Here is a 14,419-nt window from a genome sequence, read left to right on the forward strand (position 1 = left end):
AACATAAATGTAAAAATCTAAGTCTGTAACACCTCCTAGCTGCTGAGTTAAAATGTAAAACATTTGTATGTTGTCAGTTGATAAATGACATCAAAACACCAGTTAAATCAGTATTGTGTGCTAGGCTACTTATTTAATCTGCCCATTGTGTTCTGAATGAATGCACTGTAAATGCATAAAGAATGGTCTAGGTAATCTCTGGGTGGACTGATTTAATAATGGTATGGTGTCATGTGACGCCTCTGGAAAAACTATCGCTGCTGAACTTCATGGAATCAACATGGCCTGCGTTATCTGAATTGCTAAATGTACAATTTATGTGAGATGGAGTAGTTTTTTATACAACCAAACACCACATGATATGTATACAGGTCACAAAATATACAGTCAGCTCGACTTCCACTCCACTTGTGACAGGGTTCCGTTTGTGTCTCGATAAATCTAAGGAGGAGTAGGCCTGAACAGTGACCATTCACTCAAGCAAATGTCAGCGTCTGTGACAGGCAGCAGCGATGTACTGTGACTGTATGCGTCCGGTATAGTGGGAGTGTAGTGCATTCATTCTTAGCCTCTGGTTATAGCCTACTCCCCTGCCTATTCGGCGCTCTTCGTTGACCGTAACACAACACTGTCCGTTTCCCCCACCGTTTTATCTCGTTTTAGGGGATGCACCTGATATGCGTTCTGGGCCAAGAACTGTTGTAATCAATGTGTCCATCAATATGTTACACATCCCATTGAACCTCACTCCATGGAACGGTTCTCAACTGTGCACAAACCACTCCATCACACTACTCTAATGGATAGTTATTAACGGATGTTGATGATTAGTAGGCTATGACAATTACAACTATAATGTATAATTAATATTATAAACCGGGTAGTTTGGGTCCTGGATGCTGATTGGCTTTCAGCTGAAAGCCGTTGTATATCAGACAATATACCACGGGTATGACGCAAACTACTTGTTTACTGTTATAATTATGTTAGTAACTAGTTTATAATAGCAATGAGGCACCTCGGGGGGTTGTAGTATATGGCCAATATACCACGGCACTCTGCTTCACATTGTGCATAAGAACAGCCCTCAGCAGTGTAATATTGGCCATATACCACAACCTTAGGCCTTATTGCCTAATTATTTATTGACGGCACGAACAATAATGGGCAAATAATAATACTAATATTTCTAATTATTATTATTATTATTTGGGCGTATTTGAGTCAGTGTAAAAGGACAATCGTATGTGTCCTGGAAGTTATGGGGCATTAAAATCTTCTACAGTTGTCTTGAATATGTTGTACTACTTCCTTGTCAACAGAAGTCCTATCTATGTGACTTTATAGACCAAAAAATATAGGAACAACGAGTGAAACTAAACCAAGCGGTTGTAATTACATCTGTGTGCCTTGTGCTATTCAGCTGACTCCGATGACTGCTGAGTAGGCTATCAGCATGCATAAACATGAGTGAGTTTAGTATCACAACACTGAATACATTTTATAAGTGTAGGTAGGCCTAGGTATTGGTCATGTAACATCCCCAAATTCATCTGTATCACTGAATAAAATGAAAGGCTGCACCTTTAAATAACTTCCGTCAAGATTTCAGTGATGATGGTAAAACATTTCTAAATGAGTTTACAGGTAATATATTGCCTTTGATCCGTTAATAGCTGCATATTATGGAATGTGGCTTTATTGACAGTCTACTATCGACTAGATCAGGTCCAGCAGCTGATAAGGTATACGGTTATTGATTACTGTCAATGGTACGGTCATATTGATCACAAATAGTATTACCTTTCAGCCACAATAACGTTTAGTCTACTGCCGAAACGAACCATCTATGAACCAATTACCAGAGCCTTATACAGGCCTAGAAATAAATATGTCTAACCCCTATCCTTTATTAACTTGTAATTAAAAGCTAGCTATGGGTATTATGTCAACGTGTCCGCAAAGGTTTTAATTTAACATGTTGCTTGGTTAGGAGACTAGCCCAATCGTAAAACAATAGCCTACATTCGTGGAATTGTATAATTTAAAAAATATATCTAAATATATTTTTAAAAACAACAGCATTGAATATAAAATGTGGTCCTTAGTTTGTTATTCATAATTTGCTAAAATCTAAATTTAACAGGAAAACATTATCAGATTAATTCACAAAGAATGTAAACCCATGACAAAAATCACAGCCCAAAATCTTGACAAGCAACACAATGTGTGAGGCGAATTATATTGTCTAGAATTACATTTCAATTTAATACAATCTTGCATTTAAATACCTATCTGACATATACTATATATAGTAATATTTGACAATTAATTATAGAACATTGCAAATGTAAATCAGTCCTACATATGCGTAATTTGACGCATGGGCATGAACTGAAGACTTATTATTACAGACTAATCACATATTCCAATGATTTCTAGTTTAAAGGTGAGGCGAAATCCATAGATCAAGTGTAAGGGCCCACACAATGTGTTACCTGGTGTATTGTCTAACAGCAGGCTACTCCAGTGCCTGGATGAGAGAGGTTTCCATTTGCGCAGTCTCACTTTGTATATACTGTTATACAATATTGTAAACGGGGTGCATTGAGAAAAACCGTGCAGAAATATTACATTGCGTAAAGCATGCATTGGGCTCGGTGAAAGATTTGCCCGTAAGTTTTTCGCGCACATCTGAAGTTAAAATTCAGGCTTGAACTGAATAGTCAGTATTACTGCTTACGAGGACTTATCGTTATTGGTTTTCTCATTGATTTAGGACTTATTAATTGATGTATTTGAGGTAGGCTCAAGTGACCTATTCTGCCTCCTGTCTACTGGACACTTGTTTACATGTCGAAAACATTGCACAAGTCCATTGGTATATTGTTCTAAGAATTAAACAGCATGACTATACGTGTACAATTACAAGTACTGCAAGGATGTTATCTGCACCGAAGCCTAAAGTCAGCAGCAATTGTTACAGTCAATATAATACCACTGATATAACCAAAGAGAAAATTGGATATAACCACAGAAATTACACCTGCAACGTCTTTAGCTCCTTTGTAAAATTCCACAGTGAAGTGTGAAAGACGGAGAGAGAGAGAAAAACTGTGGAATGCAGTGCAAAAATCCACTATTGTTTAGTTTGTTTCCATTGCAGTTTGGAGTCATGTTCCCATAAACTGTCTTTCCAGCATTAAATCAACACATTGCATTGCATTTATAACCAAATGTTCTGTTTCGCCCAGCTAATGCCGACAGAGTTTTGTAACATCTTATGCCCAAAGAATGAACAACCTTTCCGCCCGTCTTTAGGCACACATGCTGCACTCATACCAAGCGAGTTAACATTCGGATTTTAGCTGTTGGAGAAAGCGAGAGAAAGTCAAGAGCAGAACCGTGCACTTCCCCGGAATTAAAATATTTGGTTTGTGAGAAACAAAGTATTTGGTGTTACTCCTACACAAACACAGACGGCTATTTTAGGGCATGGTTCTTTTGAGTATCCATTAAAATGTTTGCTAATTATAAAGAATACTATAACTTTTTTGTCCATGAGCCAACAAGGTGTGATGCTTACCACTCAAGAAAAACCCTTGGTTATACACACATTTTTACGAATGCCTATATAAATGCACACTTTGAGTAGCATCTTGCTTATATCTGAATTCACATTTGTTTATTTTCCCTTTATTTAACTAGGCAAGTCAGTTAAGAACAAATTCTTATTTACAATGACGGCCGAGGAACAGTTTTTTTTATCTGCCTTGTTCAGGGGCAGAAGGACAGATGTTTACCTTGTCAGCTCTGTGATTCGATCTAGCAACATTTCGGTTACTGGCCCAACGCTCTAACCACTAGGCTACCTGCCGCCCCACATAGTCCGACACAATGGAAAAGCAGTTTTTTTTATTGTGAATATCACATTCGAAACACGGAATTGGGTCGATGCATCTCAAATGTGTTATCCCGCAAGGTATCCATAGGGCGCATAGAAGTGGTCTAATTTGAACAGAGATGAAACTATGTATGGACAAAAAAAAAATGAAGACCGACAATTCATGAAAAAGGGAATATGTCAATGTTGCTTTTAGAAAAATTCAACAAGACTTTGAAAGTAGAAGAGATGGGTTGATGGGAGGTGGAGGCTTAAAGCTATTCAAACAAAGTGCCTTCTTTCAACACGTTTCTAGTTTTGTGTTTGTCTCTGTGAACACCGCACTTTTGTTCTCATCTGCGGGAGGGAAGATTAAGTGTCATCACTTGAACATCAAGCTCCGTTATGGTCTACGTCATTTCGGTCAGCTTTTTTGATAATAGTCACTGCACTCTTCAGTCCTGTTTTAAAAATAATCCCACATAGACTGACAGTCAGGTTCATGCTTTCATTCTATTCCATAGACATATGACATTAATAAATATCTCTACACCGCACCAAAAGCCATGGTATATGGGGCAGAACCGTGAGAGGAGTGTTCCCTTTTTTTTCTCTTTGGACTCACGACCGCACAAACAAAATAACAATACATTTTTGGTCCTAGACCACATGGCCGTCCATGTCTGCAGTTATCGGGCACAATGGACAATGTCCAACATGTATGTTGCAAAAGTGTTGCACTTGTTTTGCAGTTATGATTGATTTGAGGAGAGATTTCATCATCATTAGCCTATATTGGAAGGGGGGGGGGGGTGTTCACACGCAACCACAGTAAAGCCGTATTAGGCCTAGGCTTAACCTATCAAGCACATTTCTCGGTAAAAGTGTAACACGCATAGGCACCGGGGTTCTGAACCTATAAGGCTGCGTTTAGACAGGCAGCCCAATTATGTTTTCTTTTCTCTCACTAATTGGTATTTTTAACAATCAGATCAGCTCCGAGTGGGGCAGTGGTCTAAGACCTGGTTCGAATGCATGCTGCATCACATCCGGCCGTTATTGGGAATCCCATAGGGCCGTGCACAATTGGCCCTTGCGTCGCCCGGGTTTTCTCGGGGTAGGCCGTAATTGTGAATAGGAATTTGTTCTTAATTGACTTGCCTAGTTAAATAAAATATGTGATTTGTCAAAAGACCAAATAGTGTGAAAAATATCAGAATTAGGTTGCCTGTGTAGCCAGAGATCTTCAAACACGAACCCAACAACAGACTAAACGTACATAGTCAAATACGCTTTTACGTTTTCAAATACTTTGTAGGCTACTTTGACAATTTTTCTGGTCACATTACATTTCGAGAAAAGATATAGACCCAGGTCTTGGCCTATTGCAAGAAAAATAGAAAACAACCAGGTCTCATATTGCGCTGCCTTTGCATCCGGTTTATAGGCTATAGGTATAGCCTGCTTGATATACTAATCATAACTCAGAGGCATAACACATGTCTCTTTTCAGGCTAGACATTCAGTTGCCTTTCCGAAATAATTAATCAACGTAAATCAAGGGCTCCTCCTATACTTGACGCACCTGTTGACATTAAGGTCAACAATAGTTTTAAATGTGAGTTCTAAAGCATTTAGCAAAACGTCGCAGTTTTCCATCATATGAAATATTTATTCATGGACAACTGTGATATGCAAAAAAAGACTCGACAAAATTGAATTGCCATGTTTCAAAGAAAAAGCTGAAATATTATAAATTAATCAAGTTCTCGTGTTCCTTCGTTTTAATTGTAAAGGGTATATGAAACTATGGATTTGTTTATGTTTTTTTATTAAACGCGGAGTTTACATGCAGTCTCTCTCCAAATGATTTCAAAATACAAATAATAAAAGATGATCGTCTGTAATCGTTCACATACGGCTCTCATGATAGTAAAACACTTAGCGATGATAACCCAAAACAAAATCAAACTGAATGGGGCTCTCTTGGAAAACCTGTGTAAACGAAAGGTCATGGGGTATACCTGACTTGGAGTTTATGCATCTGTTGATATGTATCCATTAAAATAATAACGATAATAGTAACAAGAATTAAGACATTTTATTGTTATTGTTTTCAACAGTATGACATGTTATTACATTCCGGTAAAATACCTTTCAGTCCAGCCTGTTCAGCTAAACGCCTACCATCTCACCTCTCACAGCGTGTGCCACATTTTCCCGACTCTGTTCTTTCCTTTTGCCTCAAGTGCCTGAAGCTTTTCTCAAACATCCATGTGCACTCAGAAAGATCTTTCCCAACAGGGTCCCATGTTTAAGAGCCGAGTTCGACCAGGTTGGACGACATAGGGTTCAGTATAGTGTCGTGCAAAGAGTGATGATGGTGCACAGAGTCAAGGCTGGACACGAGGATGGCGCTAGGCCCGGGTGGAGGCGCGAGGCCGTGCATCTGCAGCCCAGAGTTTGAAGCGAGGAGCATTGCCGGGCTCGACGAAGTGTGATCCGGAGTCCCTGAAGGCGTTTTGTCGTCGTCTGAGCTCCCCAAAAGTGTTTTATTTCCATTCATGGAAGAAGTCATTGGGTTGTGGCTGTTGGTGTTGGCGTTTTCGTTGTTTTCCCTGTAGAAAGGAAAGATAATAATATAGTAAAGTATTAAGTAGCCTACATCATTCCACATTGTCATGTAGCCTTTACAAACATGCATTTGCTTGCAAACGACACATAGGCCTATAGGCTCATCAGAATTATCCTGAGCTGTTAGATTAAACATGTAGTATTAAAACAGTTTTTAATTGACACGTTTCAGGCCTGTACACTAAAATGAACTGGTAAATGAAAAGTGTAGGTTATGTCGTCGCTGTCATTGGTCTATGTTGTATTTGTTATAAGAAGTTGTAGCAGGCTATGTAGCTATTAAAAGAACAATGTGTGAAACTCAGGAGTCAAAACCTATTTGAAACTAGGATCAGTGTTCGATTTTATTGCATCATCTAGTCTCATTGTGCAGATCTTGTTTGTAATAAAAACTGGACTATGTAATTTTTAATAGACACATATGGGCAACTATATGCACTTGTCACAAGCGCGTTAAGTCCGCATGACACTTATTTTGGAATTTGTGAACGCAATGGACACACACACGTACGTACATACGTACGTACATACGTACATAGATACATACATACATACATACATACATACATACATACATACATACATACATACATACACTAGGTAATTTATATTATATTTATAACTTAACTGTTATTATATAATTGCTATAATTAGACTTTGAATTGCATTTTGCCGTTTCTAAATACATTTGATCAAACAGCACGTACTCTACAGCCCTAATGAGGACGAATAGACGCATTTGTCATTATCGTATTCCATCAAGTCAACGTTAGGAGAAAAAAAAATTAGCCATTTGAATGATATCTAAACTGGTCTATACGGTTAGTTTGGGCTTATATGGGTATGAAGGCATAAGGTCAAACCTCAACTGTATATACAGAAGCTGGCAGGCGTTAATGACAGACCTAATTATTGCTAAAAGTGTATTAGGCATACATTCACAGTCGCAACGCAATGACTCATGATTTTAAAGTAGAAAGGCATGATTTACGCAGTGGTTTCAGCTTGAATTAGTCACCAGCCGGTGAAAGAAGACACCCTCTGAGTGAACACCTGACTAAAGACATTAAAGGTCCTCTTTACAGTAGGCCTATAATTTCGAAACTTTGAAATGTACAAACAGCTCAGTAAGCAATAGCAAAATAACTACCACCCACTGGCAGAATATCAACATCTTGACATTCAATGAACTTTTTTTTGGTGTGCGAAATAGTTAAAGCAGGCCTAAATGTACATTTGTTCAAGTCCTCAGGTCTATATCTTTAAGGATGATTCCTTAAGTTTTCTTTAAAATTCATCCAGTGTTCATATTTCTAAGCATGCGTCAATTAGTCATATGGATAGGTTAAATGGTAAAATAATAGCATGATATTAGTTTGCTTGTGTTTATCAAACTTATAATTATTATTAATGATCGCTTATAATAAAATATTGTATAATTTAGAATACCCTGATATGAAATGAGAGTATAGTATGTATGAGTCGGTTTCTCCTAACAAATAATCCAAGGTAAAGTCAGCGTCCAGACTTTTACGCACACATAAACATTGAAACAAATGTACCAGTTAGACAAAGAGTAAACATTTACTTACTCGTACCTTTCCTTAGCTTCTGCCGCGCGGTCTCTTTGCCGTCTGTTTTTGAACCAGTTACTGACTTGTGTAGTTGTCAACCCTGTGCCCTCGGCGAGCTCCCTCTTCTCCCGCGGGGAAGGGTAGGGGTTATGCGTGTACCATTCTCTGAGTACGTTCCTGCTCTTCTCTTTGAAACAGTAACTTGTCTCCTCGCCGTCCCAGATAGACCGAGGCAGGGGGAACTTTCTGCGGACACGGTACTTTCCCACAGCCCCGAGAGGGCGGCCTCGGAGCTTCTCCGCCTCGATGTAGTGTGCTTTGAGCCAAAGCTGTTGCAGCTTTGGGTGGTTGTGAGGGGAAAATTGGTGGCTCTCAAGGATTTTATAAAGCTCTCTGAAATTTCCTCTGTGAAAGGCGACCACAGCTTTAGCTTTGAGAACACTTTCATTTTTGTGGAGGTGCTCACACGCGGGTAAAGACCACAAAAAACGCCCGAGCCGTTCGATGTTTCCACCCTGTTGGAGGACCTCACAGACGCACGCAACTTGCTCTTGAGTAAAGCCAAAAGTTGGAAGCATAGACATGATTGCTAGTTAATAAACAGGTATATTTTGCTCTACTTCCACGTCCTCTGTTATGGCTAAGACATTCATGCAAGTAGCCTACACTATAAGTCCACGAACAACCATGAAGTTCTCCAAAAGTAGGCTGTATCAAAATATAAAATCCAATCGAAATGTAAAAACTAAAGTCCCGTTCATGAATGGCAATACAAAATGCATAACATTCCCATCAAGTACACTGAGAGAAAGTGTTTACTCCTTCCACAGTCGTTGTCCACCTTTTCTATTTCGTTTCAACATAACCTATTCCTGAAGACCAGGCTCGCTCGCTTGTTTTAATAATATTATTATAAGATGGAAAGAAAAGCGATTATGTGAACTGTGATTGGTTGGTTATCTGACCCGTGGATGGCGAGGAAAAGACAATTGTTTTAGTCAAATGATTTTGTCATGGTTACGCTGTCATCCAAAGTAACCAGATATTCTTTGAGGTGGCTACCTGGTCCCACTGATTGATTGTCCCCTTCTATCCAAGCTCGCCTACCAATAGAAATATTGGCCAGATTTTTCCTGTAAATATTTTTTTCTCCCTATTTTTGACAGACATTCGAGGCAGCCAAAGAGTGCGAAGCTGTGGAGCAGTGATCCCTTTTTTCTGGGGAGGATGGCGCCAAAGCGCGTAGCAAATGTATACACAGTCCCCACTATTCCTGCTTATTAATGATGTGCCATCTAATGTTTACATTGTAATACGGAATTGTATGTAGGCCTACACCACGCATCTGGCACATCATGGTATAGATATCATACTTAAGCTATAGGCTAGGCGTGAATAAACATTGCTTGGGGAACAACACAAATTGTTACCCGAAATATGTGGTATAATTTGACCTGTTTCGACACAGTGACAAAAGTCTATAGATACAGTATTTCCCCAAGTTGAATAACTTGGGCAAACTGGGGCCACTGTTGACGTGTTCGAGGAATGGGAGACAGTTGAATTAAATAGATTTCTACAAAAAAAAATGGTAATAGAAGAGTTCCCAGATTTGAAGACAGTTCCCTCACCTTCGAATCGTGGTTTAACCTCTGCTAGATCATGTGCCCATTGACAACATATGGTGTAATTAACCATGCATTATTTAATGCACATGAGGATATGACAAAATACCAAGGCAGGCAGGCATCCTGTGGGCACACCACCAGGAACTGTACACTGTGGAATACTGTAGCATTAGGGCAAACGCACAAGGTGTCTGAATAATAAAACAAACGGTTGAGAGAGGTGTTTTCTGCAAAGACTGGTCTGGGAGAGAGGGGAGGGGACAGCTCGCGCTCTCTAAGGCTTTCTGGTGGGAACGAAAGGTTGAGCTTGATGCCGGTAAGACAAATTAACCTCTTGTTTGGAGATAGTATTTAAGAAATATATGTTAATAGTTTATAAATATAGATCTTCTCATGACGTCTTCTATCTCACGATAAAAAATAATTCTGAGTGAGAGTGAGAGTGCCTAGGCTACCTGTTGTGGATATGTCATTATCTATTGCCTGGTGGAGTGGAGAATTGACCAGCTGATAGATTTCTGTTGCATCACAGGGGGACCTTCATTAAGTCAATTTACGCTCACCAGTATCATATCACACTAGGCCAGGTCTCTTTCCATCCACAGATCTTAAAAGCGTCTGAATTACGTGCTTTCTGTAAAATAGAGCGCAAAAAAACTGTTTCAGCTTTCATCCGAAGAGCTTTGTAATTTTGCTGCTAACTTAAGAGCACCTCAGACCACAAGAAAGCTCAGCAAAATTATATTTTGTGTGAAATTATAGAATCACTAACGCTTGTAGTAAAAAAACGAAAGGGTTGTAAAAATAGCAAAACAAACATGAAAAAGTGTTCTGCTCTGTGTTGTTTTGCCTTCAATGAAAATGGACCTCGGTTGCCTTGCCTCTTCCAGGCGAGGGTGTAGCCAGCCCAAGCGTCTCCACAAATCTCGAGCCAAAGTGTAGGCTACTCGTCTAGTCAACACTCAAGATCAGTCAATTTGAATATAGAAATATTGCCATTATTGTCAACCATGAATATAGGGCCATTTTCATCGGTTATATTATTTTAAGATTTAAAGATATATTGCCATTCGACCAGGACTTTGAATTAGGCAAAGCACGCATTGCAAATTTGAAAGACAGAACTATTAGGCTATACTGGCTCAAAAAGCTCAACAACAATATTTATGGTAATATTTAGGCTATAGTCCAATGTCTCTATTTCTCTTTAATATTGTAGTTTAGTTTTACTCTAGCTTAACTCAGACCACTGTGCTCTAAATCAGACCCAGTAAACCAAGCCACTTAATAGCAAGAAAACCAGTCTTTAGTGAAAGGACCGTGGGATGTCTCATATGGACTTGTAGGTTAAAATACATCAGTACTGTAGCCATAAATTAAATCATCCATTTTAACATGCTTCTCAGTATTTTATGTCATATGATGGCAAATTTCGCCGAATGAAAACACACACGAACTAATTTCCCCTTTATCACTAAGATAAATAATATTGAAAGAAAACCCTTATCCGTTTCCATGTTATGTTTTCACTCGCGGAAGGAACAGAGTTTAATAAATTCGCCTGAAGCGAAGTTTGCAAAGTGGTATTTAGGCATTAGCTTGACTGATGCTAATCATCAGGGGACAAGGCTGCTGAAATGGATATTCATAGAGGTATACAAATTCCCAATGTAATGATATTAGACTGAGCTTTAGTTATATACACCTCTGAGTAGTTTATTCGTCTTCATCCACTTACAAATGTATTATCACATAGGGAAATGTAATAATAAGGCTAATACTAATAATACTACTACTACCACTATTACTTATAATAATAATAATAATAATAATAGGATACATCTATGCGTAATTAAACAAATATTTGTGGCACTCAATATAAATAGAAGGCCACACGATGCAATTATGTTTAATAAATGTTTAATAACATACACAAAATAACCAGTGCATAATAGGCTATAACTTCAATCGATGACACGAAATAGTGCTTCAAGACAAATCTAAAGGAGATGTTGAAGAAACGTTTTCATGGTACAAAAGCAACGATCACACATGTTTAAAATGAGCCCCCAAACATTGTTTGACAGACCAGCCACTACGGGCATTAAGCTCCCAGATCGTTTATGATAACTTTTGGGATGAGCGAGACAACAGTCGTCTGCCCCACTATTTTCCACACCCTGTTTGATAAATGCTTATGAATAGGATATTTGTCTATTGAGAAAATGTACGAACCTGGCTACAGGCCACATAACCTTTAGGGCTATACAGGTCTAGACCCATTGCTCTAGCATAAAATAATATTTAATGAAATTCATTTGAAATTCTGTTCTGAGATGGGCCTTTATGTAGGTCTATGTGAACAAAATAGTTTAAGCTATTAGGAACTGCCATGAACTGAAAACGCTAAGAGCCAACTGGGCGTACACATACATCAGGCTTACAATTACAGAATAGGCCTATATTGTTCCAACTCCTTGTCAATAGCAATGCAATGCCCTATACAGGTGTAGTGCTCATTGCGGTTAAAGGTGCGCCTATTCGTTTATTCCTTGCAGGCGGAAAGTGCCCGCTGGGCCACTGCGCAGTCACAAGTGCTGATCAAAGCCTCTGCTGCAGGCCGAAGGAACCTGGCAGTGACAGGCCGAATCAAGGTACGGGTCTCGCCTTGACAATGTTTGTAAACCTCTTGTTTCCACGAATCAGTTTGATCAGAGATTTGCTGGGCCCGCGTGGCTGGTCTGAGCGGTGATTATTACAATGCTGATGAATGGGGATCGCGTTTCTTCTAATAGTCGCCCCCTATTTTCACAACCTCCCATCGCTAACCCAAAAGCTCTTTGCCACGACCTCCACTAATTGGACTGATTATTGCAATATGTTTTTGGGGAGGGCAGGGTGGCGGCGGGACGTGGCTTTTCCGTGGCCTACCCCGAGACAGGCCCGAAGTGGGTCGATAAGTTACATTCGTTCAGACATGTCATGTTGAGCAGACAGAGAGAACGAATTAAATCCAGGCGATTGGTGTCTCTACTGTTTAAGGACATAAGAATGAGGGCCTAGGCAATAATTCAATGTTTATATCTACCTTGTTACCCAATAGGCCTACACAGGAAGGATTATTGGAAGGACTGATGAGATCTTGTCTTAATGTACAGGCAGAATAGGCGTTGGCCAAAAAGGTTCACGCAGTGGATGATAGGCTATCACTAACACAGGTCTAGCTGGTTTTTAGAGCTGTTTTCAAATTAGACCTATACTAAGGAATACGCCATGTTATTCTGTTCTCATTAAGAAACATATCGAACTATTGACACTATGAGAATATATGTAGCGCAATGTTTTTCAGATTTACAGAATTACGCATGCACTTTTTCTTGGTCATTGGGCATAAATCTGAGATCACAGATGAGATGTGCGCCCAAGGCAGGTGTGAGCGAACAATGGAAGCAACAAGTGTCTTTCTTCAGCCTCTCCACCGGGGCTGGAGTGTGGGCCCTGGGCCGCTACTTAGACTGATTCATTCAATCATTTGATTTGATTCCTGCTTATTTTCAGTGCTTGCTCGGTTACTTCACCAGTACACTGAGTCTATTATGCATTTCCCCCCTCACATGCTTAGCACGCACTATACTTTGAAGTGGAGTGCTACTCCAAATCTCCTGATACTTCACGCTTGGCAACATTTACTGTCCCAGGAGACCCAGGCTGCGCGTGACATGTCATGGACCTCTCTTGTCAGGGCGATAGGCGACATGTAGGCTTAAAGCGTGTGCAGTTTTGGAAACAAATTTAGCCCCCTTAACTCTTGTGACATACAAGGACAAAATATAGCCTATGTTATGGATAATTAAATGTCTAATGATGTTATAGCCTATACCAGAGCCTCTGAAAGTGTGATATTATTATTATTTGTATTATTTTAGGTCAGCGTCTGCGTAAATTGCATTTAAAAATCCCTTTTCACAAACAACCCCAGTCTGAACCGCGTGCGTGACTGTTATGCCTGGAAGATGGCCTTTGATGAGAGGAGAGCACCCGCGGTTTGCATTTTTCCCTGCTGACCGGTCTACCTTTCCAAAAACAACAATGCGTTAAGTTGTTTGATAAGGAAACAAACTATTGTCCACAATGATTCTCATAAGGGCTAGGCTAGTCTATAAAGTTTATACTAACAATAAGTACAAATTTGGGTAAACATATAAACAATTAAAAAATAACCTTTAAGGGTAGACCTACTGTAACTTGCTATAGGAACAAAGGGTCAGCTATCAATGAATTACACACATATATGATTATCATGAAGAGGAAAATGAAACACATCCATTATTGTTGTTATTTGGATTGATTGTTATGCAAAATTACTAATTCATTAGACAGTCCCTAGCAGTAGTACATTCAAATTGTAGCCTATTCAAATTTTGTTCTGCAGGTAGGACAGGTATTGCAGGTATTGCTAATCACGTTCTGATGACACTGTAGAAGGCACCACTGAGCCAGCATGGCCCATAGAGGGCACATAAAACCTCATGATAACAGGCGCCAACATTGTAAACTATTTCTCAGGGGCCAATGCATCCAGTTCAAAGGCAGATCAGCGAACTACATGTTAAAAAAAAACGTACTTCATTTACATTTTATTTTGGTCGTTCCTTGTGGCAATAAACATTGTGATTTCATTGTCATCTTATTTTGTCTAA

The 14,419-nt window shown here is 39.3% G+C and overlaps 1 protein-coding gene across 2 annotated transcripts; it reads right to left on the minus strand.

The window, feature by feature from the left end:
- Positions 1-5,965: 5,965 nt before the first annotated feature.
- Positions 5,966-9,195, minus strand: LOC106610959 (homeobox protein SIX2). 2 transcript variants are annotated; one of them, XM_014210700.2, is made up of 2 exons: positions 8,116-9,195; positions 5,966-6,501 (listed from the first exon to the last, which is right to left on the minus strand). In XM_014210700.2, exons 1-2 carry the CDS (start codon positions 8,673-8,675, stop codon positions 6,198-6,200), a joined length of 864 nt encoding a protein of 287 aa, XP_014066175.1. In that variant the 5' UTR covers positions 8,676-9,195; the 3' UTR covers positions 5,966-6,197. The 2 variants fall into 2 exon arrangements, with proteins under 2 accessions (XP_014066175.1, XP_014066166.1); XM_014210691.2 differs by having other exon boundaries at positions 8,110-9,188.
- Positions 9,196-14,419: the final 5,224 nt, after the last annotated feature.

This window comes from Salmo salar, chromosome ssa01 (assembly GCF_905237065.1).
Source record: "Salmo salar chromosome ssa01, Ssal_v3.1, whole genome shotgun sequence".
NCBI lineage: Eukaryota > Metazoa > Chordata > Actinopteri > Salmoniformes > Salmonidae > Salmo > Salmo salar.

What these genes read in the sequence shown, in the direction of transcription:
- LOC106610959 (XM_014210691.2), bottom strand. Translation starts at nt 8,675, where the DNA reads ATGTCTATGCTTCCAACTTTTGGCTTTACTCAAGAGCAAGTTGCGTGC. An exon ending in GAAGCTAAGGAAAGGTACGA is followed by an intron (nt 6,502 to 8,109) that starts GTAAGTAAATGT and finishes TCCTTTCTACAG; the next exon opens with GGAAAACAACGAAAACGCCA.